At 59.8% G+C, this 27,411-nt stretch overlaps 3 protein-coding genes across 6 annotated transcripts in view; 1 reads left to right on the plus strand and 2 right to left on the minus strand.

Moving 5' to 3' along the window:
* The first annotated feature begins 473 nt into the window (after positions 1-473).
* IFFO1 (intermediate filament family orphan 1) lies at positions 474-20,018 on the plus strand. Of its 3 annotated transcripts, XM_062194740.1 has the most exons (10): positions 474-1,246; positions 4,428-4,488; positions 4,632-4,727; positions 9,453-9,593; positions 9,849-9,857; positions 10,404-10,585; positions 10,674-10,794; positions 11,002-11,097; positions 18,491-18,621; positions 19,116-20,018. In XM_062194740.1, exons 1-10 carry the CDS (start codon positions 474-476, stop codon positions 19,219-19,221), a joined length of 1,716 nt encoding a protein of 571 aa, XP_062050724.1. In that variant the 3' UTR covers positions 19,222-20,018. The 3 variants fall into 3 exon arrangements, with proteins under 3 accessions (XP_062050724.1, XP_062050722.1, XP_062050723.1); XM_062194738.1 differs by lacking the exon at positions 9,849-9,857 and having other exon boundaries at positions 10,428-10,585; XM_062194739.1 differs by lacking the exon at positions 9,849-9,857 and having other exon boundaries at positions 10,428-10,585; positions 11,005-11,097.
* Positions 20,019-20,600: 582 nt separating this feature from the next.
* Positions 20,601-24,329, minus strand: GAPDH (glyceraldehyde-3-phosphate dehydrogenase). Its single transcript, XM_062194741.1, has 9 exons — positions 24,290-24,329; positions 22,344-22,443; positions 22,155-22,261; positions 21,956-22,046; positions 21,751-21,866; positions 21,350-21,662; positions 21,169-21,252; positions 20,983-21,080; positions 20,601-20,878 (listed from the first exon to the last, which is right to left on the minus strand). Exons 1-9 carry the CDS (start codon positions 24,310-24,312, stop codon positions 20,809-20,811), a joined length of 1,002 nt encoding a protein of 333 aa, XP_062050725.1. The 5' UTR covers positions 24,313-24,329; the 3' UTR covers positions 20,601-20,808.
* A 2,757-nt stretch (positions 24,330-27,086) lies between these two features.
* NCAPD2 (non-SMC condensin I complex subunit D2) overlaps positions 27,087-27,411 on the minus strand; it is a 29,365-nt gene continuing 29,040 nt past the window's right edge. For both annotated transcript variants that reach the window (XM_062194743.1, XM_062194742.1), the window contains exon 32: positions 27,087-27,401. In XM_062194743.1, coding sequence (XP_062050727.1) covers positions 27,316-27,401 — 86 coding nt within the window. In that variant the 3' untranslated portion in view covers positions 27,087-27,315. The remainder of the gene's footprint in view (positions 27,402-27,411) is intronic.

Genomic DNA, 27,411 nt, shown 5'->3' on the forward strand with positions numbered 1-27,411 from the left:
GCGGGAGTGGGAACCTGTAAAGAGGAACAGCTGGCCCCCCCCCCCCCCCCGAGAAATCGGGTCAGCTTCAGGCCCCGTCAGTCCTTGGCCTCCCCAGGGAAGGAGTGCGAGCAAGGGCGGGGAGAGGCAGGCAGGGGGGGAAGGGGCCTCCTGCCACCGGGACCCGTGGGATACTGGCGGTCCTGCGGTTCAGGCCACCCTGGCTGGGTTCCAGGCAGCTGCGCCGGAGGAGGAGCTGGGGTCTGGCGGGGGCTCCTCCGCTTCGGCTCGGCCTCAGACCCGGAAGGGTCCAGAGCCCCGTGTCCTGTGAAGGCCTTTCATTGGCTCCCTGTCTGCCCGCCCCCCTGACCTCTGCCCCGCCGCCGGCGGCCTGATTGGCCGGCCGCGTTCCCCGGCCTCCTCATTGGCTCTTCTCGTTCGCCCTCCATCCCGGCTCTGGCACCGGGCTCCGTCTCCCAGCAGAAGGCGCAGCCATGAATCCGTTATTCGGGCCCAACCTCTTCCTCCTACAGCAGGAGCAGCAGGGCCTGGCCGGGCCGCTGGGGGAACCCCTGGGGGGCGACCACTTCTCCGGGGGAGGGGACTTGCCCGCCGCGCCGCTCGCTCCCGCCGGCCCCGCGGCCTTCTCGCCGCCAGGCCCGGGCCCGGGCCCGGGCCCGGCGCCCCCCGCAGCCATGGCGCTCCGCAACGACCTGGGCTCCAACATCAACGTGCTCAAGACCCTGAACCTCCGCTTCCGCTGCTTCCTGGCCAAGGTGCACGAGCTGGAGCGCCGGAACCGGCTGCTGGAGAAGCAGCTGCAGCAGGCTCTGGAGGAGGGTAAGCAGGGCCGGAGGGGCCTGGCTCGCCGCGACCAGGCCGTGCAGACCGGCTTCGTCAGCCCCATCCGGCCGCTGGGGCTACCCCTGAGCGCGCGGCAGGCCGCCGTCTGCTCCCCGGCGGCGCGGGTGCTGGGCTCGCCCGCGCGCTCGCCGGCCGGCCCCGCGGCGTCCCCCGCGGCGCCCGCCACCTCCGCCTCGGCCGCCTACTCCTCGTCTGCCCGCTTCATGCCCGGCACCATCTGGTCCTTCTCGCACGCCCGCCGGCTCGGCCCGGGACTGGAGCCCACGCTGGTGCAAGGGCCTGGCCTGTCGTGGGTGCACCCCGACGGGGTGGGCGTCCAGATCGACACCATCACCCCCGAGATCCGAGCGCTCTACAACGTGCTGGCTAAAGTGAAGCGGGAGCGAGACGAGTACAAGCGGAGGTAGGGGCCGGGAGGGTGGGGACAGGGCTCCGTGGCGGCTCCATGCAAGGGGCTGGCTTGGCGCGGGGTCCCGAGCAGGGGTGAAGTTGATACTGTGTAAGGAGGAGGTGGAAATAGATGGGCCCAGGGACAGACCGCTGGGGAGTGCATGCTTGCTTCTGGCATGGCTCCCCATCTCACCAGGGCTGCAGTGTTGGGAGGACTGTTTATCCACTGTGGGGTTTCGTGAGATGGGAGATACTGCATCCGGGGTTTGGGGCTGTAAGCACCACACACCACCAAAGCTTTAATTTGGGAGACTGACTTTAGGGAGCTCAGAAGAGGGTGGTGAGGGAGGGGATGTGCCCAGCAGTCCCAGGGTTCTCCAAAGGAATGCCCCCCCCGCCCCCCGGAACCAGGGACCCCCTTCTGCCTCCATAAGAAACCCTTGCTGCTTGCCGTAAGTCAAAAGAGCAAGAAAAGGAGGAGTGAAGGGGATTTCCTAGGGCAAGGGGTGGGTATCACAGGGCCCTCGGGGAACCCGAGCAAGTGTAAATATAGCACCAAAGGCAGCGGAAGCAAGCATGGAACCAGCAAGCAACTGGGTAGGAAAAAGTTGAGACTATGGACACACCCTATGACTGTACTTTGGTTTGGGGCCGAGCCAACCTGGTGACACGAGGGGCCAGGGTGGTGGCCCGGCACCATGTGGAGTCCCTGGGTGGCTGGTAACCAGGCCCATAGCACGGGAGCAGCAGCAGAGCCAGGCCCTGCAGACTGAGGGATGCGGCCAAGGTGGAGGAGGAAGGGGATGACAGGCAGCTTTGGTTTGGGGGCCTCCAGCCTCAAGCCAGCTACTCTGACCCCTTGTGGACAGGCCGGGGAACTGCCTCTGCAGTTTGGGCATGCAACCCAACCCAACCCGTTTTGGGTTGGTGCCTGAGTTAGCAGTGGGTGGTTTTGCTGATTAGCTGACCATTCTGGGAAGTTATTGCTGAGTCTGGGGGAGGGGCGCCCTTTGGGGATCTATAATCTGCCAGACCCGGGCAAGTTGCAGATCAGTTGGCTTCCTGGGGCTGAGTCCTGTCCTCGTGCTGGCTTCCTTAATCATAGGCCACATTATAAGTCTCAGTTGTCTGAAAACCATCCATCAGGTGCCACCCGGAACCCTGGCCCTGCCCCCCGGGGTGGGGGGAGTTAATTAATGCAGGCAGCCGTGGAACATGATGGTTCTGGAATACATCCACAACCACAGGAACAACTGCTCTTCTCAGGGCATTTTTTTTTTTTAAGCTGAAAGAGTGTTTGTCCTTGGTGCAGCTGTCCAGGGTGGCAGCAGTTATTCCTTGGGGACTGATTAGCTCATTGCTCTGCAGCGGGTTGCTGTGCAGAGGGCCCAGAGCTAGAACCATGTGGTACGTGCTGCTGGCACTTACTTGGTCTTCCACCCCAGATCCCCTGCCCTCATTCTGGTCTCCTTATAGCAACACTGTAGCTCCTGTCTTTAGCCTGAAAGGCCTGGCATAGCTTGAGTACTAAACTGGGAAGGAGCTGAGGCCTCCCGGCTTCCATTTTCAGCCCCTCTGCCTCTTGTGACCTCCCCCCCACCCCCCAGGCCTCAGTTTTTCCCGTACAGGAACGGCCCCTGCCTTCTCTCTTCAACTCAAAGATAGAATTTCTTTGGAGGAGAGATGTTTGGTAGCTGCAGGATGCATGGAAATTGCTCCAAGTCTGCCCATGTTAGGGGAGCCCTGAGAGACCGTATCTGAGTGAAGGTTACAACAAACCCACTTGGGGGAAGAAAGTCCGGCTCCAGGGCAGATCGAATCCCAGCGAGCTTGTGGGCGATTCAGTTTTTACCCTGTGAGCTTTCATTAGCCTGAATCTCACGGAAGTTTCCACCTGAATGTGTTCATCTCGCTGCCACGCAGTACTTGGTGCCTCCCCTGATGTACGAGGGGTAATGTCCCCTCGGCAGTCTTGCTGGCTTTTTCCAAGGGACCTGGGGACTCCAGGGACAGGAGGCTACCACATCCCAATCTTTTATGTTGTAGATGAAGAAAGCAAGGCCCACAAAAGATAATGCAGAACCAGAGGAGAGGGACATGTGGCGGCCGGCAGGGAAGGAGGCGGGAGCCAAGGCGCCCAGGGCGGAGGCCCTGCCTGCCCGGGAGGGGCGCGAGGTGCTGCCGAGGAGGAGTTATTATTAGGAACACTGCAGTGCGGCTGCGGGTGAGCTGCACAGGAGGGCACGAGGAGGGCCGGCCTGGAGAGGGCCACGGAGGGAGGGGCCTGAAGAGACGGAATCCCCGGCTCTGGGCGCGCGCTCTTGGTTTTGATTTCTTGGCTGTCCTCCTCGCTGCTTGCTACCCAGCTTTCTGTCTCGGTGCAGCCCCCGTTCTGATGAGGCGGCGAGGGGGGTCTGAGTGTGATAGGTGAAGAGGTCCTGGGGTGACAGGGGCGTCGTTCCCGCCTCCCCTTCCCATTGGGCCCTGGGCTCTGCCCCGTGGCTGCCAGTGCCTTGGAGCCCACGTGTGGCCCCTTAGTGTCTGCGTTCTGAGTCATGGGGACTGTAGCCTCTGCCCCTTGTGCCCTCATCTCCCTTTCCCCCTGGGTGTGGGCGTTGCTCTCTCCGCCTCCTGCTGTCTACTGCTTTCAGGCTGCTGGAGAGTTGAGGCCCCTGGGCCGGCCCTGCCTGCTCTCTGCGGCTCCTGTAGAGGGGGCTCGGGTGGGGGTTGGGGGGTGGGGCAGGAGTCTGAGCATCTCCTCCCTCCCAGGCTCCTGACAGCCCTGTTGATAACGGTGTGTGTCCTGCAGATGCTTTGCAGGGTTAAATGGTCCCACGGGAGGCAGGGCAGCGGGCTAGACGAGCTCTGTTCTGGTGCGGGCAGGAGGCGGGAGACCGGATCTGTGCCACTGAAGGTGGGAGACTGGGCCGGGTGGGCCTGGCAGTCTGGTGTGGGCAGGCGGTGGGTGTCGAGGCCGGCCAGACAGCTGTGGGAGCCGGGGTGCCAGGGCCTAGAGCAGCAGCAGCTGCTCTTAAATATAGTCCTGGGGCGTGGCCTGGAGTTCCGGGCAGGCAGCCGGTAAGCAGCTGACAGCTGCTGCTGGCCCCCGCCTGGGGGCTGAGCCTGACCTGGGAGCTGCAGGCCAGGGAGGCCCCAGTGCCTGAGTTCTCTCCCCTCCTTGCCTTGTGTGTCAGGTGGGAAGAGGAGTACACGGTGCGCATGCAGCTGCAAGACCGAGTGACCGAGCTCCAGGAGGTGAGGGCGGCTGGCCTGTTGCCTGTGCTCCCCTCGGGGTCCCCCCACGGGCCTCTGGCCCCGGGGCCGGCTCCTGGTGCCTCCTTGTCGTCGTAAGCTTCTGCCCACGTGGCCACTGATGTCATGGTCTTCCCCGCACGTAGGAAGCCCAGGAGGCCGACGCGTGCCAAGAGGAGCTGGCCATGAAGGTGGAGCAGCTGAAAGCAGAGCTGGTGGTCTTCAAGGGGCTCATGAGCAATGTGAGTGCGGCACCTTCGCCGACCCTGCTGGCTCCCGGCGGGCAGCCCTTTCTAGAGTGCTGTGCCGTGGCCTGTGCTCAGCCCTGCCCTTTCTTGTTTTTAAAGATTTATTTATTTATTTTATTTACTTGAAAGAGTTACAGAGAGGTAGAGACAGAGAGAGAGAGAGAGGTCTCCCATCCACTGGTTCACTCCCCAGATAGCTGCAACGGCCGGAGCTGAGCCAATCGGTAGGCAGGAGCCAGGATCCTCCTCTAGGTCTCCCATGTGGGAGCAGGGACCCAAGCACTTGGGACATCCTCCGGTGTTTTCCCAGGCACATGAGCAGGGAGCTGGATCAGAAGAGGAGCAGCTGGAACTCGAACTGGCGCCCATGTGGGATGCCATCGCCGCAGGCCGGGACCAACCCTCTGGGCCACAGCGCCGCCCTCCACTCCTTCCCTCTTACTGGCCCCCATGCAAAAGCTGAAGAAGGAGTAAGGTCTGGTGCTGGGTCATACGTGGCCTGCACGTTACTGGGGGCTGTTCAGCTCTAGTAAGAGCGCAGCTTCAGAGCCGGCAGCCAGGTTCATGTCCAGGCGCTGCAGCTTGGAGTGTGGCCTTGGGCGAGTCCAGTGCTTGGGAATATTCATCTGCTGGACCCTCAGCCTTGGCTGGGGGGCAAAAAGACCTGCCTTTGGGAGAATTATAGTGAATGTTTTATGTACCCAGGGCAGGGCCTGGCGAGCACAAGCGTACTTCAAATCATTCACAGAGAGGTCAACATTGGGGTACAGTGGGTTAAGCCACAGTCTTCAATACTAGCATCCCATATGAACACCAGTTCGAGTCCCAACCACTCCTCTTCCTGCTAATGTGTCTGGGAAAGTAGCAGAAGATGGTCCAAGTGCTTGGGCCCCTGCACCCACATGGGAGACCATGATGGAGTTCTGGTTTCTGCCTGGCTGGGCCCTGGCCATTGTAGCCATTTGGGGGATGAACCAGAAGATGGAAGATATCTCCTTCTCTACCTTTCTCTGTCTTTCTATAAGTCTGCCTTTCAAATAAATAAATACATCTTAAAGAAAAAATCATGGAGGTACACGCATTGTGGCATAGCAGGTTAAGCCTCTGCCTACAGTGCCAGCACCCCATATGGGCACCAGTTGGAGTCCCCGCTGCTCCTCTTCTGATCCAGTTCCCTGCTAATGTGCCTGGGAAAGTAGCAGAGGATGGTACAAGTGCTTGGGCCCCTGTACCCACATTGGAGACCCAGATGGAGCTCCTGGCTCCTGGCTTCACTCTGGCCCATCCTGGCCATTGTGGCCATTTTGGGAGTCAATCAGCAGATGGAAGACTCCCCCCCCCTTCTCTGTAACTCTACCTTTCAAATAAATAAAATAAATTTTTTTAAAATGCATGGAAAATCAAATTAAAAGAGGTATTTAAAGGCAGGTGTGCCCTGGTGGTTAGAACACTGCTTAGGATATCCACATGCCATAGATTTGCTTCCGATTTCAGCTTCCTGCTGATGTGCACCCTGGGAGGCAGCATGTGATGGCTCAAGTAGTTGAGTCCCCACCATCCACATGGGAGAACTGGATTGAGTTCCTTCCTTCCTTCCTTCCTTCCTTCCTTCCTATTTATTTATTTATTTATTTGAGAGGCAGAGAGAGAGAGATCCACTGGTTCACTCCATAATTGGCTGCAACAACCAGAGCTGCACCAATCCGAAGCCAGGAGCCAGGAGCTTCTTCTGGGTCTCCCACATGGGTGCAGGGGCCCAACGACTTGGGCCATCCTCCACTGCTTTTCCAGGCCATAGCAGAGAGCTGGATTGGTAATGGAGCAGCCGGGACTTGAACTGGCACCCATATGGGATGCTGGCACTGCAGGCGGCGGCTTTACCCACTACGCCATTGCAGCCCCATGGATTGAGTTTCTAGCTCTCAGCTTTGGCCTGGCCCAACTCCAGCTGTTGCAGGTGTTTGGGAGTGAACCAATGGGTTTTAGTCTGTCTCTCCCTTGCTCCGTCTGCTTTTCAAGTAAATATAAATGAATTTATTTATTTGAGCGGTAAAGTTATAGATAGAGGGAGAGACAGAGAGACAGGACTTCCATCCTCTGGTTCGCTCCCCAAATGTCCACAACAGCCAGAACTGGGCTGATCTGAAGCCAGGAGCCAGGAGCTTCTTCTGGGTCTCTCATGTGAGTGCAAGGGCCCAAGCGGTTGGGCCATCTTCCACTACTTTCCCAGGCCATAGCAGAGAGCTGGACTGGAAGAGTAACAGCTGAGACACCAGCACCATAGGCAGAGGGTTAGCTTACTACACCACAGTGCTGGACCCAATTGATTTTTTTTTTTAGGATTTATTTTATTTATTTGAAAGATCCAGTTAGAGGCCAGCGCCACGGCTCAATAGGCTAATCCTCCGCCTGTGGCGCCGGCACACCAGGTTCTAGTCCCGGTTGGGGCGCTGGATTCTGTCCCAGTTGCTCCTCTTCCAGTTCAGCTCTCTGCTGTGGCCCGGGAGTGCAGTGGAGGATGGCCCAAGTCCTTGGGTCCTGCACCTGCATGGGAGACCAGGAGAAGCACCTGGCTCCTGGCTTCAGATCGGCGCGATGCACTGGCCACAGTGCACCAGCCATAGCGGCCATTGAGGGGTGAACCAATGGAAAAGGAAAACCTTTCTCTCTGTCTCTCTCTCACTGTCCACTCTGCCTGTCAAAACAAAAATTAAAAAAATAAAAAATAATCCAGTTAGAGAAAGGGAAAGACAGAGAAGAGAGAGATCTTCCATCTGCTGGTTAATTCCTCAAATGGCTGCAACAACCAGGTCTGGGCCAGATGTAAGCCTGGAGCCAGGAGCTTCTTCCAGATCTCCCTCATGGATGCAGGACGCAAGGGCTTGGGCCATCCTCTTGCTATTTTCCCAGGTGTATTAGCAGGGAGCTGGATCAGAAGTAGAGCAGTTGGGACTTGAACCAGCGCCCATATGGGATGCTGGCATCACAGGTGATGACTTAACATGCTGTGCCACAACAGGTTTTTTTTTTTTTTTTTTTTTTAAGATTTATTTAGTTATTTGAAAGTCAGAGTTAGAGAGAGAGAGAGAGGTCTTCCATCCGCTGGTTTACTCCCCAGTTGGCAGCAAGGGCTGGAGCTGTGCTAATCTGAAGCCAGGAGCCAGGAGCTTCTTCTGGGTCTCCTAAGTGGGTGCAGGGGCCCAAGGACTTGCGCCATTCTGTGCTGCTTTCCCAGGCCACAGCAGAGAGCTGGATCAGAAGTGGAGCAGGCATGATTTGAACCATTGCCCAAATGGGATGCTGGCACTGCAAGTGGTGGCATCCACTACGCCACAGTGCTGGCCCCTCTAAATAGATTTTTTAAGAAACCCAAAAACCAAGATGGGGCCTGGCATTGTGGTCGAGCAAATTCAGTGGCTGCCTGCAACCCAACACCTAAATCTGAGTGCTGGTTTGAATCCTGGCTGCTCCGCTTCCAATCTAGCTCCCTGCTTATGTGCTGGGAAGGCAGTGGAGGACGGCCCTGAGTACTTGGGGCCTCTGCCACCCACATGAGACCCCCAGGTGGGACTCAGGCTCCTGGCTTTGGCTTGGACCAGCCCTAGGCCTTGACCAAGCCTTTTTTTTTTTTTTTTTTTTTTCAAGATTTATTTGAAAGGCAAGGTTACAAAGAGAGAGGGAAGGAGGGAGGAAGGAAGCGAGAGAGAGGGAGGGAGATCCTCCATCTGCTGTTTCACTTCCCAAATGGCTGCAATGACCAGCCACGTGGGTGCAGGAAGCTGGATCAGAAATAGAGCAGCTGGGACGTGAATCAGCACTTATATGGGTGCCAGTGCCGTAGCGGCTTTATCTGCTGAAGGGCCCTGAATAGATCTTTAAAAAAAAAAAAAAAAAGATGGAGGATGCCATTAAAAACGTGTATAGTTTCCATAATCTCTTGTTTTAGTTTTTATTATTTTCATTTTCTTTGAAAGGTATAGAGACAGAAGAGACAGGGAGAGAACTTCCTTCCATCTGCAGGTTCAGTCCCCAAATGTCTGCAGCAGCTAGGGCTGGGCTAGGCAGAAGCCAGGAGCCTAGAACTCCACCCTGGTCTCCCATAAGGGCGGCAGGGGCCCAAGTACTTGAGCCATCACCTGCTGCCTTCCAGGGTGTGCATTAGCAGGAGGCTGAAATCTGAGGCAGAGACACTACAATATAGGATGCGGGCATCCCTGAGTGGCAACTTAACTGGTATGCCAGGTGCCTATCCCCCCATAAACTCTTTGAAGACCCCTGGTATGCATGGGTTTCAAAAATTTCCTGCACCAAAACAAACTTTCCTTTTAAACGCTGTGAATTCCTCTTGTGTTTAGTACTGAGTGTAAGCTGCCGTGATTACTATTCCCATACGGCACCTGCTTGTAGAGTTCCCGGTAGTCGCGCCTCGCCCTCAGTTCCAGGAGGGTGGGGTCTGCTGTTGGCCCCAGGCAGCCCCTGTAGGTCCCAAGCACCAGGCCACATCCTCCAGGGCTCCCTCCTGGCCAGGGAGCCAGTTGGACAACAGCACCGGCATAGCAGGCGTGGTGCCGTAGTGGGGGGGCGCTAGGAAAAGGGATGCGTTCTGCCCAGGGAGTCGGGGGCTTCCTGGTGGAGCTGACAGTGACGTGCAGGAAGGCTGGAGATCTTGCCACGGCTGTATGAGTCCCAGTCTGGGTCCTGTTCCCATTTCCCACACAGAACCTGTCGGAGCTGGACACCAAGATCCAGGAGAAGGCCATGAAGGTGGACATGGACATCTGCCGCCGCATCGACATCACCGCCAAGCTCTGCGACGTGGCTCAGCAGCGCAACTGCGAGGACATGATCCAGATGTTCCAGGTGAGGACCCCGCTGGCCCTGGCTCCGGGGGGAGGGGGCGGCGAGAGACTCCCCCACGCTGGCCCGGGGGCTCGGGCCCTGCCCCCTTCTTTGGGGGGCCCTTATCCTGGTCCCTGGGACCCTCCGTGGGACTAGGCTGGGGGCCAGCGCCAGCCGCAGGAGAGCGTTGGGAAGCTGTCTAACGCCGTCTCCCTCTCTCTCCTCTGTCTGCTTCTCTCCTCTCTTCCTTCATCTTCTCTCGTGCCGTCCTCACAGAGGCAGCTGGTTAGTCTGACCTCACGCACGCTTGTTCGTGTCCCAGGCCCAGGCCCTCTGGCCGTCGGGTCTGCCCTCAGCGCAGGTCTCTCCTGCACTCCGTGTCCTGGCTCTCGGCCCTGTTCTGTCTCCCCTCCCCGCTTTCCAGATCTGGATGTGACGTGAGGTCTGCTCTGTCACGCCCTGGCCTCATCCTTCGCGCAGCCCAGAGCTCTGTGCCCTTGAGTTCCTCTCACCAGACAGACTTTCTTCTAGAAAACACAATTCCTCCTTGGCCATCCTACACATCTGACGTGATCCTAACGAGCCATTGCCCCTCTTATCTTACTGCTCTATTTTCTCTCTCTCTCTCTCTCTCTCTCTCCTTTGTCTTCCTGCTCAGCCTGCAGCCCTGCCCGCTCCGTGTCTGTCCGCCTGTCTCTCGGTGACCTGCGTGTTTCTCTTGCTGCCCTCATAACTGTGTCTTTTCTCTCTGCCCTCCCCGCTGGTTCCCGCTTCTCGCCCCGGCCTCCCCGCCTGCCCTCGCTCCTCACGCACCCGGCCTCGTCTCTGTAGTCTCTGCACTTGTCTCCCATTAAGGTCCCATCCATGGGGGGGCGGAAGCGGGAGCGCAAGGCCGCTGTGGAGGAGGACCCCTCCCTGTCGGAGAGTGACGGGCCCCGCCAGCCCGCTGGGGACGAGGAGGAGAGCACGGCCCTCAGCATCAACGAGGAGATGCAGCGCATGTTCAACCAGCTGTGAGTGCGGGCCGCCCCAGCGCCCCCAGCCCACGCAGCCCGAGGCCGGCGCCCCGCAGCCCCTGACCCGCGGGCTCCCTGTCTCTAGGAGGGAGTGTGATTTTGAGGACGACTGTGACAGCCTGACTTGGGAGGAGACCGAGGAGACTCTGCTGCTCTGGGAGGATTTCTCAGGCTATGCCATGGCAGCGGCAGAGGCCCAGGGAGAGGTAACGCCCCTCCCGGCCCGGGGCCCCTCAGCGCCCCCCCCCCCCCCCCCCCCGCTCTGTTCCCCGTGTAGTCTCAGCCTCTCCCTGCTTCTGCCCTCTTTCTTTTTCCTCCTCCTCCACTCTCTGCAGCTGCCTTTAACCCGACGTTCTCTCTCTCTCTGACCTTGGCCCTGTCCCCCCCACCCTCCCCTCCCCGTGGCCCACCAGCAGCAGGAAGACAGCTTGGAGAAGGTGATCAAGGACACGGAGTCTCTGTTCAAAACCCGGGAGAAAGAGTACCAGGAAACCATTGACCAGATAGAGGTGAGGGTGCACACTGGGCGGCTCAGCCCCGGAGGGGGGCCCCTGCGGCCTGGGCCTTTCCTTCTCTTGGGGGTGGGGGTCGTCTCAGCTGTGGTACCCCAGGAGGGCTCTCAAGACCTCCAGAGATGGACAGGTCTACTCGAACAAGCTCCTTGTTCTCTCTGTGGCCAGTCTGTGATGTCTAAGACCGGGAGCTTAGTAACACCTGCCCCAGAGGGCTCCTTTGAACAGCAAATGAGGTAGTACACACACAAGGGGACCTCCGAAAGATAGTTTATTTTGGTGCAGAAAATTTTGAAAACATATGTATAAGGAACTTCAAAAAGTTGTCGAGGGCCCAGTGGGTCCACATCCCGTATCAGAGCACAGATTCAGGTCCTGGCCTCTCCGCTTCTGATCTAGCGCCCTGCTAGTGCACCTGGGAAGAGCACTACAGCGGAAGGTGGTGAAAGTGCTCGGGCCCCTGCCACCGTGTGGGAGACCTGGGTGGAATTCCAGGCTTCTGGCTTCAGCCTGGCCCAACTCCAGCTGTTATGGCCACTTGGGGAGTGAACCTGAACCAGCAGATGGAAGATTTTGCTCTCTGTCATTCTGCCTTTCAAATACAATTGTTTTTTTTTTTTTTTTTTTGACAGGCAGAGTGGACAGTGAGAGAGAGAGACAGAGAGAAAGGTCTTCCTTTGCCGTTGGTTCACCCTCTAATGGCCGCCGCGGTAGCGCGCTGCGGCCGGCGCACCGCAGTGATCCGATGGCAGGAGCCAGGTGCTTCTCCTGGTCTCCCATGGGGTGCAGGGCCCAAGCACTTGGGCCATCCTCCACTGCACTCCCTGGCCACAGCAGAGAGCTGGCCTGGAAGAGGGGCAACCGGGACAGGACCGGTGCCCCGACCGGGACTAGAACCCGGTGTGCCGGCGCCGCAAGGCGGAGGATTAGCCTGTTGAGCCACGGCGCCGGCCCAAATACAATTGTTTTAAAAAATTCGTGAAAAATCTATTATAAAGAAACTATAAGATTTTTTTTTTTTTTGAGAGGTAGAGTTACAGACAGTGAGAGAAAGAGACAGAGAGGTCTTCCATCTGTTCCCCAAATGGCTGCAATGGTTGGAGCTGGGCCAATCTGAAGCCAGGAGCCAGGAGCTTCTTCCAGGTCTCCCATGCAGGTACAGGGGTCCAAGCACTTGGGCCATCTTCTACTGCTTTCCCAGGCCATTAGCAAAGAGCTGGATCAGAAGAGGAGCAACCATATGGGATGCCAGTGCCGCAGGTGGAGGCTTAACCTACTATGCTGCAGTGCTGGCCCCTATGAGTACATTTCAAATAAACTTTTTTTTTTTTTTTTGACAGGCAGAGTGGATAGTGAGAGAGAGAAACAGAGAGAAAGGTCTTCCTTTTTGCCGTTGGTTCACCCTCCAATGGTCGCTGTGGCTGGCGCATTGTGCTGATCCGAAGCCAGGAGCCAGGTGCTTCTCCTGGTCTCCCATGGGGTGCATGGCCCAAGGACTTGGGCCATCCTCCACTGCCTTCCCAGGCCATAGCAGAGAGCTGGCCTGGAAGAAGGGCAACCGGGATAGAATCCGGTGCCCCGCCCGGGACTAGAACCCGGTGTGCCGGCGCCGCAAGGCGGAGGATTAGCCTGTTAAGCCATGGCGCCGGCCTCAAATAAACTTTTAAAATATATATATCTTATTTTATTTAAGAGGCAAAGAAACACAGAGAGAGGGACACCCCCCCCACACACACACACACAGAGCTTTCATCTACTGGTTCACTTCTCAGATGTCTACAATTGCTGGGTCTGGAACAGGATGAAACTGGGAGCTAGAAACCCAAACCAGGTCTCCCAGGTGGGCAGCAGGAACCCAAATACTGAGCAACTGCTGCTGCCTCCCCAGGCCTGCGTTGGCAGGAAGCTGGGGTCTGGAGTCAGGACTCGAACCCAGGCACTCCAGTGTGGGATGCATCCGTCTAGCTGGCAACTGCAAAGCCAGCTGCCACCCCTCAAAATTTTTTTTGTGCTAAAATAAGCTTATATTTATTACTTATATGAAAGGCAGTGGGGTTGGGGGAGAGAGAGAGAGCATATGTCTGCTCATTCACTCCCCAGATGTCTGTGACGACTTGGGCTGGCTGAGGCCAGAGCCAAGACCTGGAACTCAACCCAGGCTGGGTGGCAGGAACCCAGTTAACCTGGAGCCATTGCTGCTGCCTTCAGGATGAGGTTAGCAGGAAGCTGGGCACTCAGGGCAGGGTGTGGGCATCCTGACTGGCACTGGAACCACTAGGCCAGTGCGCAGCCCTCAGATTTTTTGAACCAAAATAAACTTATCTCCCCCCTTCCTTCCTCCATCCCTTCCTTCCTTTTTCTTTTTTCTTTCTTTTTCTTTCTCTCTCTCCCCTCCCCTCCCTTCCCCTCCCCTCTCCCTCCCCTCCCCTTTCCCTCCCCTTCCCTTCCCTCCCCTCCCCTCCCCTCCCCTTTCCCTCCCCTCCCCTTCCCTCCCCTTCTCTCCCCTCCCCTCCCCTCCTGTTCCCTCCCCTCCCCTCTCCTCCCCTCCCCTCTCCTCTCCTGTGATGGGCATTTGGGGAGTGAACCAGTGGCTGGAAGATCTCCTCACCTCCCCTCCCTTCCCTTCCCTCTCCCTTTCCCTCTCCCTCCCCTCTCCCTCCCTTCTCCCTCCCCTCTCCCTCTCCCTCCCTTCCCTTCCCCTCCCTCCCCCTCCCCTCCCCCCTCCCCTCCCCTCCCTTCCCCTCCCCTCCTCTCTCCTCTTCTTTCCTCTCCTCTCTCATTCAGTCCCCCAATGTCTGTGTGGGCTGGAACTGGGCCAAGGCTGGCACTGGAAGTTGGGAACTCCATGTAGTCTCCCATGGGAATGGCAGAAACCCATTACTTGAGCCATCGCTGCCTGCTGGGGTCTGTATTAGCAGGAAGCTGGATCAGAAGCCAGAAGAAGGCATCAAGTCCATAGACTTAATCTTTTAAAAATGTTTACTGGGGGCCGGTGCTGCGGCTCAATAGGCTAATCCTCCGCCTTGCGGCGCCGGCACACCGGGTTCTAGTCCCGGTCGGGGCACCGATCCTGTCCCGGTTGCCCCTCTTCCAGGCCAGCTCTCTGCTGTGGCCAGGGAGTGCAGTGGAGGATGGCCCAAGTGCTTGGGCCCTGCACCCCATGGGAGACCAGGAGAAGCACCTGGCTCCTGCCATCGGATCACTGCGGTGCGCCGGCCGCAGCGCGCCAACCGCGGCGGCCATTGGAGGGTGAACCAACGGCAAAAGGAAGACCTTTCTCTCTGTCTCTCTCACTGTCCACTCTGCCTGTCAAAAAAATAAAAATTAAAAAATTAAAAAAAAAAAAGAAAATGTTTACTGGGCCAGTGCTGAGGTGTAGCGGGTAGAGCTGCTGCCTGCAGTGCTGGCATCCCACATGGGCACTGAGTCAAGTCCTGGCCATTCCACTTCTGATCCAGCTCCCTGCTGATGCACCTGGGAAAGCAGAAGATGACCCAAGTCCTTGGGCTCCTGCACCCACGTGGGAGAACTGGATGAAGCTCCTAGCTCCTGGCTTCATCCTGGCCCAGCCCTGGCCATGGCAGCCATTTGGGGAGTGAACCAGTAGATGGAAGACTTCTCTCTGTGTCTCTCTCTCATCTCTCTCTTCCTCTCCCTCTCTATAATTCTGACTTTCAAGTAAATAGACTTTTTAAAATTTATTTATTTATTTTCATCTACTTGAAAGGCAGAGTGACAGAGAGAGAGAGAGAGAGAGAGAGAGAGATCTTCCATCAGCTGGTGCACTCCCCAAATGCCCACAATTGAAGCCAGGAGCCTGGTGCTACATCCAGGTCTCCCGCAGAGTGGCAAGTCCCAAGTATATGAGGCAGCTGCTGGCACCTCCCAGGATGTATTAACAGGAAGCAGAATTGGAAGCAGAGGAGCCGGGACTCAGAGCAAGGCCCTTTGATATGGGATCTGGGCATCCCCAGCGGTGGCATAACCTTCTGCGCCACAGTGCCCACCCCCAGACACTTTTAATCTCATTTTTTCCTGCCCTTTTGGAAGGGTCCTCATGCAGGGCTGAGGGCAGGGCCTGGCTTATAAGTATACCCTAGTGGCCATTGTTGTTGTTTGTTGTTAAAGACTTACTCATTTGGAAGGCGTAGTGTCAGAGAGGGAGAGAGAGATCTACTGGTTCACTCCCTAAATGGCTGCAGTAGCCAGGGCTGGGCCATGAAGCCAGGAGTCAAAAAGTCCATCGGCGTCTCCCTTGTGGGTGGCAAAGTACTTGGACCATCTTCTGCTGCTCTCCCAGGCACATTCGCAGGGCACTGGAGTGGAAGTGGAACTTGAACTGGCGCTCTGTTAGGGCATGCCGGCATCCCTGGCAGCAGCTTAACCTGCTGCGCCACCGCGCCGGCCACGGCCATCATTCGTTAGCACTGGCAGGGTTGTAGCACTCCGCTCAGCCTTGGAGGTCATGGAGGAGTCTCCATTCTTATTCTCGAGCCTGGGGGAGCCCTTGAGAGGGGCAGGTGCAGCTGGTGCTTTAACTTGACCTGCAGGCCTTCGGGGGCTGCCAGGACAGAGGTTGCCCTGGGTGGAGGGTTGGGTTGTTCCCCGGGAGCCACCGCAGGCACTACTGTGTGCCTCCCTGGCCTCTCTTCCAGCCCACACTGCTCGCTTGCGCTCAGGGCTCTCACACCGCCTGCACTTTCAGAAGGAAGTTGCAAAACTGTTTTCCCACTTCCTCATTCTCCCAACGTACCAGATGGTCCTGCTCCTGGGTTTTCTTTGCCTGCACAGACAAATGCTACATTTTAAAGGCACAGCCGGATTGGTGCTCCTTAGGACTGGTCCTGTTTATGCCTTGTGTCTCCCCGTGTCCCCTCCCCCCCTTAGCTGATCTGGGCCCCCCTCCAGTGCCACACTGAAGTGACATGGGGACATGGGGCTGCCATCTCTGCTGGGCTCTTGCCCTGGACCGGAAGTGCCTGCTCTGACGTATGCCCTGATGAGGAAGGACAGAACATTCTAGATGGAGGCGTGCCTTTCAGGCTGTGTTCTGAGTGGTGCGGCTCTCCTCTCCGCAGAATGAAACCCGGAAGTGTTAGGGGAGCTGGCTTGGTGGCCTCGGCGGCAGTGTTGCCCGTGGTGGTCCATCTGGAGCAGCCAAGGTGCCTGGGTCTCTGTGGCCTTGATCTCTCAGGGTTGCTGACATGGCCATAGGCCTTTCCCATCGGTGGATGGTGGAGCCTGGTGCTCCCTCCCACCTTCTCGTCCCCACCCACAGTCCTCTGCTCGCACAGAGGCCGCAGTTTTCCGGGGAGGCTGTTGAGGATTCAGCACCTAACTTCCGGTCATGTCCTTGCCTTGCCCGTGCTTTAAGTGTGTGGGTGCAGGGGGCACACACCCAGGTGCAGTCGGACGGAAGCGACAGGTCCTGGGGTTCCGCAGCCCAGCGGGGCGACTGCCCTTCTGGATAAAGAGCTGGCAGAGCGGAGCTCCGGCCGCAGACACAGGAGAGGATGAGGACGTGCAGGGGCTGGTTGGCTGCTTGGGTCATTTTGCTCCGTTTCTGAGTGTGGAAGTATTGCACTGGAGCCGTGGAAATGTACAAGTGTTCCACACGAATCAGAACTCACGAGCGGTGGGAGAGGGGGTGTAGAAATACGTAGACTGCTGGTGGCGGCGCTTAGCCTTTGGGTACAAGTGCTTGGCTCACTGCCTTCTTCCCTGTCCCCTGGACCTCCAGTTCCCAAATGCACACCCTCCACGCTGCCTTCCCGAGTGGAGAGGCTGGGGGACCGGTGGGTGGTGTCGCTGTTTTCTCCCTGGCTTGAACGGTCAGCACTTCCTGCTCCGCTCCTAGCCCCAGGCCTGTGGCTGCAGTCCCAGCTTCGGGAGGCCTGCCACTCCAGGAGAGCCCCCGCCGCACCCACATGCCGCCGTCCTGGCCGCCCCTTTTGTGTGGCCCTGGGACCCGTCAGCTCCTTTCCCACGTTCCCACCCTCGCCGGCCAGCACACATTACTCGGGTGGCTTCTTCTGCCCTCCGCCGATTGCTCACGGGCGGCTTCCTCCCCTTTCTCTTTGCTCTCAAGCCGTTGAGCAAATCACTTCCAGGCGGTTTGCTTCTCTTCCCGTCCTGGCCTCTGTCCTTTGTACCCAAAACAGAGGCCGCAGATTGTTGCCAGCCCAGAGCGTTCCCACCGCAGCCGCCGCCTCCCTGCCCGGAGCCTCTGCCGCAGAATCAGGCTCTGGGAGGGAGCCTGCCTATCCCGATGAGCCCCACGTTTTCTTTCTTTTTCAAAGATGTACTTATTTTATTTAAAGTCAGAGTTACAGAGAGAGAGAGAGAGACAAAGAGATCTTCCATCCACTGGTTCACTCCCTCACATAGCTGGGCCAGGCCAAAGCCAGGGGCCAGGAGCTTCTTCTGGGTCTCCCATATGGGTGCAGGGACCCAAGCACTTGGGCCATCTTCCACTACTTTCCCAGGCGCATTAGCAGGGAGCTGGATTGGAAGTGGAGCAGCTGGGACTTGAACCGGTGCACATATGGGATGCGGGAGCCGCAGGTAGCAGCTTTTCCTGTTACACCACAGCAGCAGCTCCCTAGCCCCACATTTTCTACACAGAACATTTCTGAAGTTGGCATACATCTTACTTTTGTTTCAAAAGATTTATTTATTTTAATGGCAGAGTGACAAGATCTTCCATCCGCTGGTTCATTCCCCAGATGCCTGTGACAGCTGGGGCTGGGCCAGACCAAAGGAGGAACCAGGAGTTCCACCTGGTTCTCCCGCGCCTGTGGCAGGGCCCCAGGTACTACTGCTTTCCTAGGTGTGTTAGCAGGAGCCACGTTGGAAGCAGAGTAGCCAGGGTTTGGAGCTGACACTCCGACTTAGGGAGGACGCAGGTGTCCCAGGTGGCGGCTTGCCTGTTTTGCCACAGCTGCCACCCGGGATACATCTCCTAATCAGCCGGACATTCAGCGTGGCGGTGGTCCTTTTAGCATCTGGACGTGGGTTACAAGTGAGACGATAAGTAAGGAAGAGAACATGGTGAGGAGCGAGCCGCGTGCGCAGCGCGCTCAGGTTACCTTCTGCGTGCTGGGAGTCCTCTGCTCCCAGAGGTGGCCTGGGGCAGTGGAGAGTGGTGGCCGCTCCCTCCTGTCCTTTTCCCTCTTATCAGGTTTTTGAGGAATGCAGCTCACACAGACATCTTAGCTTTGCCCTGTAGGCAGAGACTCTGGGAAACCGGTTGAGAGGAGAATGTATCGGGTGCCTGGGCCGTGGCCCAGCTGCTTCTCCTGGTGTGCCAGCCTCTGGCACGGGGAGCTGGGCACTGCCGGCCCTGGGCCTGCTAACCCCTGTGGCCCCGCCCCGCCCCACCCTGTCGCAGCTGGAGCTGGCCACGGCCAAGAACGACATGAACCGGCACCTGCACGAGTACATGGAGATGTGCAGCATGAAGCGGGGCCTGGACGTGCAGATGGAGACCTGCCGCCGGCTCATCACGCAGTCGGGGGACCGGTAAGGGCCTCCCTGGAGTGGGGGGGCAGCACCCCGTGGCCGGCAGTGGTGGTGGCACTTGATGTGGGGGTGCCCAGACACTTCCCCCGCCACCAGCTCTGTGCTTGCCCTGGCCGGGAGCATCTGACAAACTAGCAAGGAGCAGAGGGGATGTGAGGACTGGTTTTTATCTGAAAGTTGGAGCCTCATCCCGTGGAAGTTAGAGTTTATCAACAAAGCAGATCTAGAAAAGCAAAAAGTCAGGAAAATGCAAACCAGGCCCAGGCCCCAGGGTCTGCACTCGGGCCCTGTGGCTTCAGACTTTCCTCACCTGCCCCCAGGATACAGACAGGGTGGTGTGGGGGAGAACTCTGCTCCCACCCTCCCCTCCCTCCCCCCACGTGCTGCCTGCCCTTGTCAGTCCTCAGCTGCCAGAGGATGAGCCCGGGGGACGAGGGTCGGCTGCCCCCGGGGACCCGGGCCTTCCCCTGGTGACGGTGCGTGTTTTTTTCTAGAAAGTCTCCTGCTTTCACTGCGGTCCCGCTTAGCGACCCGCCGCCACCGCCAAGCGAGACTGAGGACTCGGATCGCGATGTCTCATCCGACAGCTCCATGAGATAGGGGCCGCCCTCCCCCTCGGCACTCCCACAGCCCACCAAGGCAGAGGGTGGGGGCGCACAGAGGGACGTGTCCCTGGCCCCTGGGGATGGGGCGCTCCTGCCTGGGCCTTCCCGGGCTTCTGGACTGTTTGGAGCGAGGCTGGGCCCGGCCCTCCCTGGCCACCCCCCCCCCCCCACGGTTGGGCCCCCTGCCCTCCCACGTGGGTATCTGCTACTCGCCCATTGCTGATCTGCTGGAGTGAGCACGGCCCCTTCCTGTGTCCGCTGTGTGAGGCATGTGAATGTGGGCCCTGGCCTCCACGCCTGGGGTTCCAGCCAGCTCGCTCTGACCCGTACTGGTGCTAACTGGCCCGAGCACTGGTATGAAGTGGATTCAGCTTGGGGTTCCATCGTGGTGTGGGACACACCTAGGCCTGGCCATGGCGCTCTGGCCCGCTCCGGCCCACGTTGTCAGCTGTGGGTGTCTGTGGCCTCCCCTGTGGAGGCGCCATGCACTAAAGGGACGCCCCCGCCCCCTGCGCCCGCGCGGCGGACTGGGTACAGCAGCGTCAGGAGGGCAGTGAAGCTTCTCCCAGGCACGGCTTCCGGCTGCGTGCGCGAGCGCTCAGGGTCTCCGCTTCAAGCAGCAGCCCAGGATGAGCCGCCTCCGGGGGGCATGGCCTACCCCAAGACTGACTGGCTGACTTCCCTGGAGACCGCACGGAGGCCTCCCTCAGTGCAGGCGGCTGTGCGGAGCTGGAGTCGTTAACAATGAAGCTGGCAGTATTTATTGAACACTCTGTCACGGTTTCAAGCACTTTGTTCACTGCGGCCCCCACCGCGCTGCGTGCTGCTGTGTCCGGCATCACCCTTTTGCAAAGGTACAAGGCACGGGTTACAGGAACTTGCTCAGAGTAAAAGCCTGCAAGTGGCGGGCCAGGATCTGAACCTCGGCCACCAAGCTGGCTCCTGCCAGCTAAACCATCGCCTCACCTGAAGATGGTGTCCCAGCCCACGTGGCCAGCCACCTCCCTCGAACCTACCAGGGGCGGCCAGCAGCCTTACTTCAGGTTCTACGGTGCTTAGTGCATTGGGCAAGTGCTAGGGGCCTGTGCCGTCTGCCTCATCCAGTCTCCAAAGACCTGAGCAGCTCAGGTGACGTCACAGCTCGGTTTGCACACTGCCACGTGTGCTGTGCGTGGTCACAGCCCTGACTTCCCGTGTTCAGCCAAGCACTAGTGACCTGGTGCTGTTCTTGCAGCACCCAGAGCCTCAGAGGGGGGCTGCCAAGGAAGGGCAAGGCAGGTAGTCCCATGGGTGTACCGGGTCCCTCTTGGGTACCTGAGCCAGCCTTCAGCCCCGCCCACCCAGCACCCTCCCCTATGCCCTGGGACAAGAGAGTTGGCTGGGTGCAGAAGACTTTATTGATGGTGACATGACAAGGTAGGGCTCCCTAAGCCCCTCCCCTCCTCCAGGGGGTCTGGGATGGAAACCGTGAAGAGGGGCAGATTCTCAGTGTGGTGGGGACTGAGTGGGGGCAGGGACTCCCCAGCAGCTGAGGGCCTCTCGTCCTCCGGTGCTCTTGCTGGGGCCGCTGGTTTCAGGGCTCTTACTCCTTGGAGGCCATGTGGACCATGAGGTCCACCACCCTGTTGCTGTAGCCAAATTCATTGTCGTACCTAGAATGTCATCAGGGAATTAAGGGTTATTTTCTGAGAAGGCCACCAGATCCCAACTGACTTCGTTAAGTTTTGTCCTGTGCCCCCAACCCCCAGCCACATACCAGGAAATGAGCTTCACAAAGTGGTCATTGAGGGCAATGCCAGCCCCAGCATCGAAGGTGGAGGAGTGGGTGTCACTGTTGAAGTCGCAGGAGACGACCTGGGGAGGAGAGGGCTAAGTGTGGGAACCCCGTCCTGATGAGCAGGGCCACGGCGGCGCCAGGGCGCCAGGGCTCGTCCTATCGTACCTGGTCCTCGGTGTAGCCCAGGATGCCCTTCAGGGGGCCCTCGGACGCCTGCTTCACCACCTTCTTGATGTCGTCATACTTAGCCTAGGAAGGTAAGAACAGGTCAGACAGCCAAGCTCCACGTGAGCGCCGCTGAGCAGCCGGCCCGCCAGCCCACCACCGGCACCCGACCCAGACGTACAGCTTTCTCCAGGCGGCAGGTCAGGTCCACGACCGACACGTTGGGGGTGGGCACACGGAAGGCCATGCCAGTGAGCTTCCCGTTCAGCTCAGGGATGACCTTGCCCACGGCCTTGGCAGCGCCAGTGGAGGCGGGGATGATGTTCTGGGCGGCCCCGCGGCCGTCACGCCACAGCTTCCCGGAGGGCCCGTCCACGGTCTTCTGGGTGGCAGTGATGGCGTGCACTGTGGTCATGAGCCCCTCCACGATGCCGAAGTGGTCGTGGATGACTTTGGCCAGGGGGGCTAAGCAGTTGGTGGTGCAGGACGCGTTGCTGCAACATGAGGGAGGGAGGGCATAAGTCAGGGCAAAGCCACCCCCCCCCCCCCCCCCGTGCAGCCTCTCACCTCCGCCCACCTCACCTGACAATCTTGAGGGAGTTGTCATACTTCTCGTGGTTCACGCCCATCACAAACATGGGGGCATCGGCGGAGGGGGCGGAGATAATGACCCTTTTGGCTCCGCCCTTCAAATGAGCCTGCAGCAGAGGAGTTGGTTGTAAGCTCACTCAGCAGCCTGCCTCCTCCCCCACATCCCAGGGTCAGGGCCCGTCCCCAGCCCACTCACCCCGGCCTTCTCCATGGTGGTGAAGACGCCAGTGGACTCCACAACGTACTCGGCACCAGCATCACCCCACTTGATGTTGGCGGGATCTCGCCTGCGGGGGTGGTGGGAGGACAGAACTCAGAGATGTGACGTGCCCCATACCCAAGGCAGCCCTCAGTCCTAGTCACCGCCCCAAAGCTGGTCCGTCTTCCGCACTCACTCCTGGAAGATGGTGATGGCCTTCCCGTTGATGACCAGCTTCCCGTTCTCAGCCTTGACCGTGCCATGGAACTTGCCGTGGGTGGAATCATACTGGAACATGTAGACCTGGGGGAGCAAGCGAGGGCCCTCAAGGGGGCTGCCTTCAGCCAGGCTGTTCCTGCTACCAGCGCCAGGGGGCAGCACTCACCATGTAGTGGAGGTCAATGAATGGATCGTTGATGGCGACAACATCCACTTTGCCAGAGTTAAAAGCAGCCCTGGTGACCAGGCGCCCAATGCGGCCAAATCTGAGGGAGACAAGAGGCAAGGAAGAATGAATGAGCAGAGAGTCCTTGCAGGCACGCACGCAGTCCTCAGGCCACCAAACCCTTCCAGGGAGCAGAGCCCGGTCATCTGAAGGGGATGCGGCTACCAGGCCCTTCCCCTGGACACAAAACCCAAATACTCGGCTTCCTCCTGTAGGAAGTGCTGTGGCAGCCAGCGGCAGGCATCTCCTCCCCACGCCCCCCTGCAGACTTTGGACCACGTCTGGGTGACGGATGCTACCTAGCAAATATTTATTTCCACGTCATTTCATCTGAGTGGATTTGCTGCTGGACTCGGTGGGAGGTAAACTGATTTTTTTTAGAATGTTCTGGAATTTCCTAACCTCAGGAATATTTTCCATGCACAGTAGGCTAAACCCACGGATGCAGAACCCCTGGGTACAGAGGGCTGCTTGTCTAAGATTTCCCCAGCCCCAGAGCCCCAAGGGGCCTAATCTTGTTGCCTTTAAGACACCCTGCCAGGCTGGCCTGGCTTCACCCGGTGAAATGGAGTCTCCTTTTCCATCCAAGAGGTTAAGATCAGGCTCGAAGACTTGCCCCAACCTTACCCCGGTCCCCACCCAAGTCTTTCCAGGAGCCACTGCCACTGGCTGGGCATGAGCTTGGCACATGGCAGCCATCACCCCTCCGCGCTATCTGTGCTGGCTCCTGGGAAGAGCTGTACACTCAGCATCACCAAGCTCAAAGGGCAGGAGTAAAGGTCAGAGAGGCGCAGGCCAGGCTAAGCCCACCCCCTCTGCAAGCCCCTCCTCCAGAGAGCCGGGGAGATGGCCCTAATGCCACAGCTCTCTCCTCTAATCTACCTGAGCTCCCCATCCAGAAACCCGAGGGGGGGCAGTTACTGGGGGGCTGGAGGGAGGCCCCCAGCCGCAGCAAAGGTCAGGCAGCTAAATTTAACTCGAGTGGGGTGGAGCCAGGATCTGGTTTCTGGAAGGCGGACGGCGGAGCAGGGCAGGCTTCCTGGGCCCTCGGACACCCAATCCCCCCGGTGACCTTTACAGCCTGGCCCTTGGGGCGGGGTCAGCGCTAGGCTGGGCTGGGCAGCAGACAGCTGCGAGGTGAGCGCGCAGGAGGGCCAGGTGCGGCTGCTGCAGGAGCCATTTTGCCGTGGAAAATTTCTTTTCTCATCATCCATGACTCAGCTCCCCCAAGCCTGGCGCTGAGCCACAGCTACCACTGCTGCTGGGGCGGGGGCGCACGGCGGGCCCTCCACACACCCACTCGGATTCAGCTGAGGAGCAATGATCTAGAAAGAGCATCATGGCGGGGCGGGGATCGGGCTGGACCAGGGCTAGGATTCTGAGGTCCGGCGCGGCGTCCCGGCCGCGGGCGCCCCACCCTGGCAGGGCAGGGGCGGGAGGGTTAGTCATCGCAGCGCCAGGGCGGGGAGGAAGCGAGAACGCAGGTTTCCTAACGGTGCTTCATTCATTTCCTTCCCGGTTGCAACATGGCGGCCGGGCGCCCGCACCCCCAGCCGCGCTGCGGGCAGTGCACGCAGCAGGCCCCGCGCACCCCCGCGCCGTGGGGGAGGGGCGCCCGCGGGCACGTGACCCTGCAGGGCGCGAAAGCAGAGAAAGGGGCGCGGGGCCAGGGGATTAGGGGGATGGAGCCACCGCGAGGGATGGGGACGCTCCGCAGGGGCGGAGTCCCCGGAGGCGCCACGGCTGAGGGGTGAGGGACACGAGGCCCTCGGAGGCGTCCGGGCGCTGACCTTGAGCTCTCCTTGGGGGGTTCGGCCACCCCACCCGCCTCCCCACGCCACTGCGGAGACCCCAGTCCCGCCCGGGCCCAGCCCCTGCTCACTCACCCGTTCACTCCGACCTTCACCATCGTGTCTCGGGGGCGCGCTGTGGGGACGGCAGAGTGAGCATCAGGACAGTCGGCAAAGCCCAGCGGCCAGAGCCCTCGGCGCCCCTCCCCCCGGCCTCCATTCCCACCCCAGGGCACGGCACGTACTCCGCTCGCCCCCTGCAATGCGGGTCCCCGCCCGGCGGCTCCGCTCCGGGGGGCCCAGCACCGCCTCGGGGCTGCCCGAGCCCCGGCCAGCACGCCCCCTCCTCCCGCCGGCCCCCAAGCCCCCAGGGCCCCTGCCGTGGTCACCTTGCACTGCACGAAGAAGCGGCTGCCTGTCGAACGGGGCGGAGCAGAGAGCACCGGAGGAGCCCGCAGCCTCAATTTATAGGCACTGGGGGCGGCGGGGCGTGGGTGACGTGCGCCCCGCCTCCCGCGCTGCTCGCCCAGTCCCAGCCCAAGGGCGAGGAGGCCTGAGCTACGTGCGCCCGTAAACCCGCGAGTAGCCGGGCCTCCCCGTTTTTCTTTTTGCGGGCCCGCCTGGTTCCCCAGTGCACGCACGAGGCGTGTGGGCCCAGGGCTGAGAGGGGGAGGGGACCGAGGTGGCCCGCGGGGGCGGTGAGGGCTAAAGGTTCCCGGGACGGGACTGTGGGCACGCAAGCCACTATGGACTCGGGGACGGGGGTCCTGGCGGGAACCAGAGACGTCCAGGAGCCCAGGCCGCGCCAAGGGGCCGCACGGACGACCCGGGAGCGGCTGGCATGGGGAGTCGGAGCCTGAGCCCGGTCGCCTTGGGGCAGCACGCGCCACTCCCTTCCCCTATTCTTTCAAAGGCTGGGAGGCGGGCAAGCTGAGGAACTTCTCCAGGTTTTTTGGTAGTGACACAGCTGAGGATCAGGCCCCGGAGGGGCCTGGGGCTCCCGCGGGCCCGTCCCAGCCCCCACTCCCCCTTCCCCACCTCCTGGCTGCGGGCCTCACTGGGCGAGGGGCCTGGCCTGGGCCCCGGGCAGCGGGGGCCTGGAGAGGAAGGAGGCTTGCGGGGGGGGGGGGGGGGTGCGGTTTCTGCACGGAAGGTCACGATGTCCTGCAAGCTTGGGCAGCCTGGACATCTGATAATTGGAGCAGACAAACCAGGCCCTGTGTGCACCCGCTGGGCCCCGCCAGGCCGGGGCCGGGGGCCCCGGGGGAGGACGGCATCACTGGGGTGGGGGGGCTGGGTAAAGTTGCTCTTGGAACCTGAGGGCTGCGCCGCCCCGGCTGGGAGACAGTGCCCCTCTCAGCCCCTCCAGCCCAGGGCGGAGAGCGGGACGTGAGAGCGGAAGTCCCTCCCCATCCAGGGACGTGCTGCCAGGCCCAGGAGCCAGGGTGGCTGTGTGCAGGGGATGTTGGGGGCAGGGCGAGTCCAGCAGAGGAAGGAAGGTGGAGCAGAGATCTCAGCACAAAGTGGGAATATCCCCGTCGCGAGGTAGAGGAGGGGATCCGAGGTAGAGGAGGGGATCCGTTCCCCTCTAGCCAGGTGAAGAGCCTGGGCTGGGCCAGGCTGGTGGCCTGAGGATGGAGGAAGGGCTGAGCGCTGGGTTAGCAGGGGGTGGGTGGGGTGGAGTGGACATTGCCATCAGCAGGTGCAGGGGAAGGGGAGATCCTGGGGCCTCTGCTAGCCCAGCGTAACCTGACACCCGCCCCCTGCCCTTCTAGCCTAAAAGCTTGAGGCTAAGTTTAGCCTGCGGCCTGGTGATAACCTTTGCTTAAAAGGAAGAGAGCACGAAGTCCTGCACCCCACTCGGGCCCCAGGCCTGGCCTTTCTGGGAGTGCCCTCCCTCCTTGGGCCCTAGAGCCAAGGCTGTGTCCATGTCTGGCAGCCGTATGCAGGGCCGTTGCCCAGGCTGTTGGAGAGCAGCAGGAGGCAGGCGAGAGGGCTGGGAGGTGCCGCAATGCGAATGGCAGCGCTGCAGTGCAGTGGGGGGAAGCAGAGGCCTTCCAGGACTCAGCCACTCAGCTGCGCTTCCATCCTGCAGAGGCTCCCGGGAGCATTAACCCTTTCCCGCCAAGGCCTTCGGGATTCCAAGCTACCATGTGCCTCTTGGCCTCATGCTTGCGGCTTTTCCTTACTGTACTCTGCCAGCAACAGCGGGAGCGTGACTGACATGGTGTGCTGTTGTCATGACAGCAGAGACACTAGGATGGTCACGACTGCTGCTCACTGCCTCCCCGCACAGGTGACTCAGCAGAGATTTGGGGAACCTGAGGGGTGCACAGGCTTGAGGGCAGCACAGCGGCAGCAGCCTGCACGGGCTGGGCTCCACCTGCTGCAGTCGCTTAACGGGGCGAGGAGTCCTTGGGGGACGGACTTTGTCTCCCAGAGCTGTTCTTCCATGGGCCTGGCCAGGCTTCAGCGAGGGGAGCAGGACCACAAGGTGGGTGGGTGGGTAGGGCAGACAGGGGAAGCCAACCCTTGGTCTAGAACAGGGTTTCTCAACCTCAGCACTACTGACATTTGGGGCCAAATAATTGTTGGGAGGGCTGTCCCCTCGCTGTGCAAGGTAGGATGTTTAGCAACATCCCACGGGATCAGACAGACTCTGCAGCTTAGGAAGCTCTGATAGGAGGCCTGGACACCATGTCTCCACAACGGTGATCCTGTCACGTGTGCAGGGGTGAGGATGCCGGGAAGGGAGAGGTGAGGCCTGAGGGAGCACGAAGCTCATCTGAGAGCGAGACAGGCCCTGGGCCTCGGCTTCTCTGCACTGAGGGCCTCTATCTGCTGCTTCAGTCCGATGTGGAAAAGAAACAAAGACAAGTCGAGGAAAAGCATCTAAAAGTATAAAAACCACATTTATTCACAGGGAAACGGGGAGTCAGCAAGTAGTGCACACAGCGGGACTGCGGCCAGCGAGGCGAGTTGAAGAGACGCTTTGTGCCCTGAAGGTTGCTTCAGCGTTAAAAACACAAGGAGGCAGGAGAGTACTTTACAGGGGGGTGGGCTGAGGTCGGGCCATCTCCTAAGATCCCTGCACGGCAGGGAGGGGACAGGCAGGCGACGCCCTAGGACCTGCGCCTGCGGGTGCTGGCTCGGCGGAGGGGGGTTGTCTTCCTGGGTGTCTCTTCTTCCGTCATCTCTGCTGACAGCTCTAGACCGAG

Source organism: Lepus europaeus, chromosome 6 (genome assembly GCF_033115175.1).
Source record: "Lepus europaeus isolate LE1 chromosome 6, mLepTim1.pri, whole genome shotgun sequence".
NCBI classification, from domain to species: domain Eukaryota; kingdom Metazoa; phylum Chordata; class Mammalia; order Lagomorpha; family Leporidae; genus Lepus; species Lepus europaeus.

Bases quoted from the DNA above. Each gene is read 5' to 3' on its own strand.
- IFFO1 (XM_062194740.1), top strand. From the start codon at position 474: ATGAATCCGTTATTCGGGCCCAACCTCTTCCTCCTACAGCAGGAGCAG. The intron at 4,489-4,631 runs GTGAGGGCGGCT...CCCCGCACGTAG, and splicing joins GAGTGACCGAGCTCCAGGAG to GAAGCCCAGGAGGCCGACGC. The intron at 11,098-18,490 runs GTGAGGGTGCAC...ACCCTGTCGCAG, and splicing joins AAACCATTGACCAGATAGAG to CTGGAGCTGGCCACGGCCAA.
- GAPDH (XM_062194741.1), bottom strand. From the start codon at position 24,312: ATGGTGAAGGTCGGAGTGAACGG. The intron at 22,444-24,289 runs GTGAGTGAGCAG...TGTCTCCCTCAG, and splicing joins GTGAAGGTCGGAGTGAACGG to ATTTGGCCGCATTGGGCGCC. The intron at 22,047-22,154 runs GTGAGTGCGGAA...CCACCCCCGCAG, and splicing joins GCCATCACCATCTTCCAGGA to GCGAGATCCCGCCAACATCA.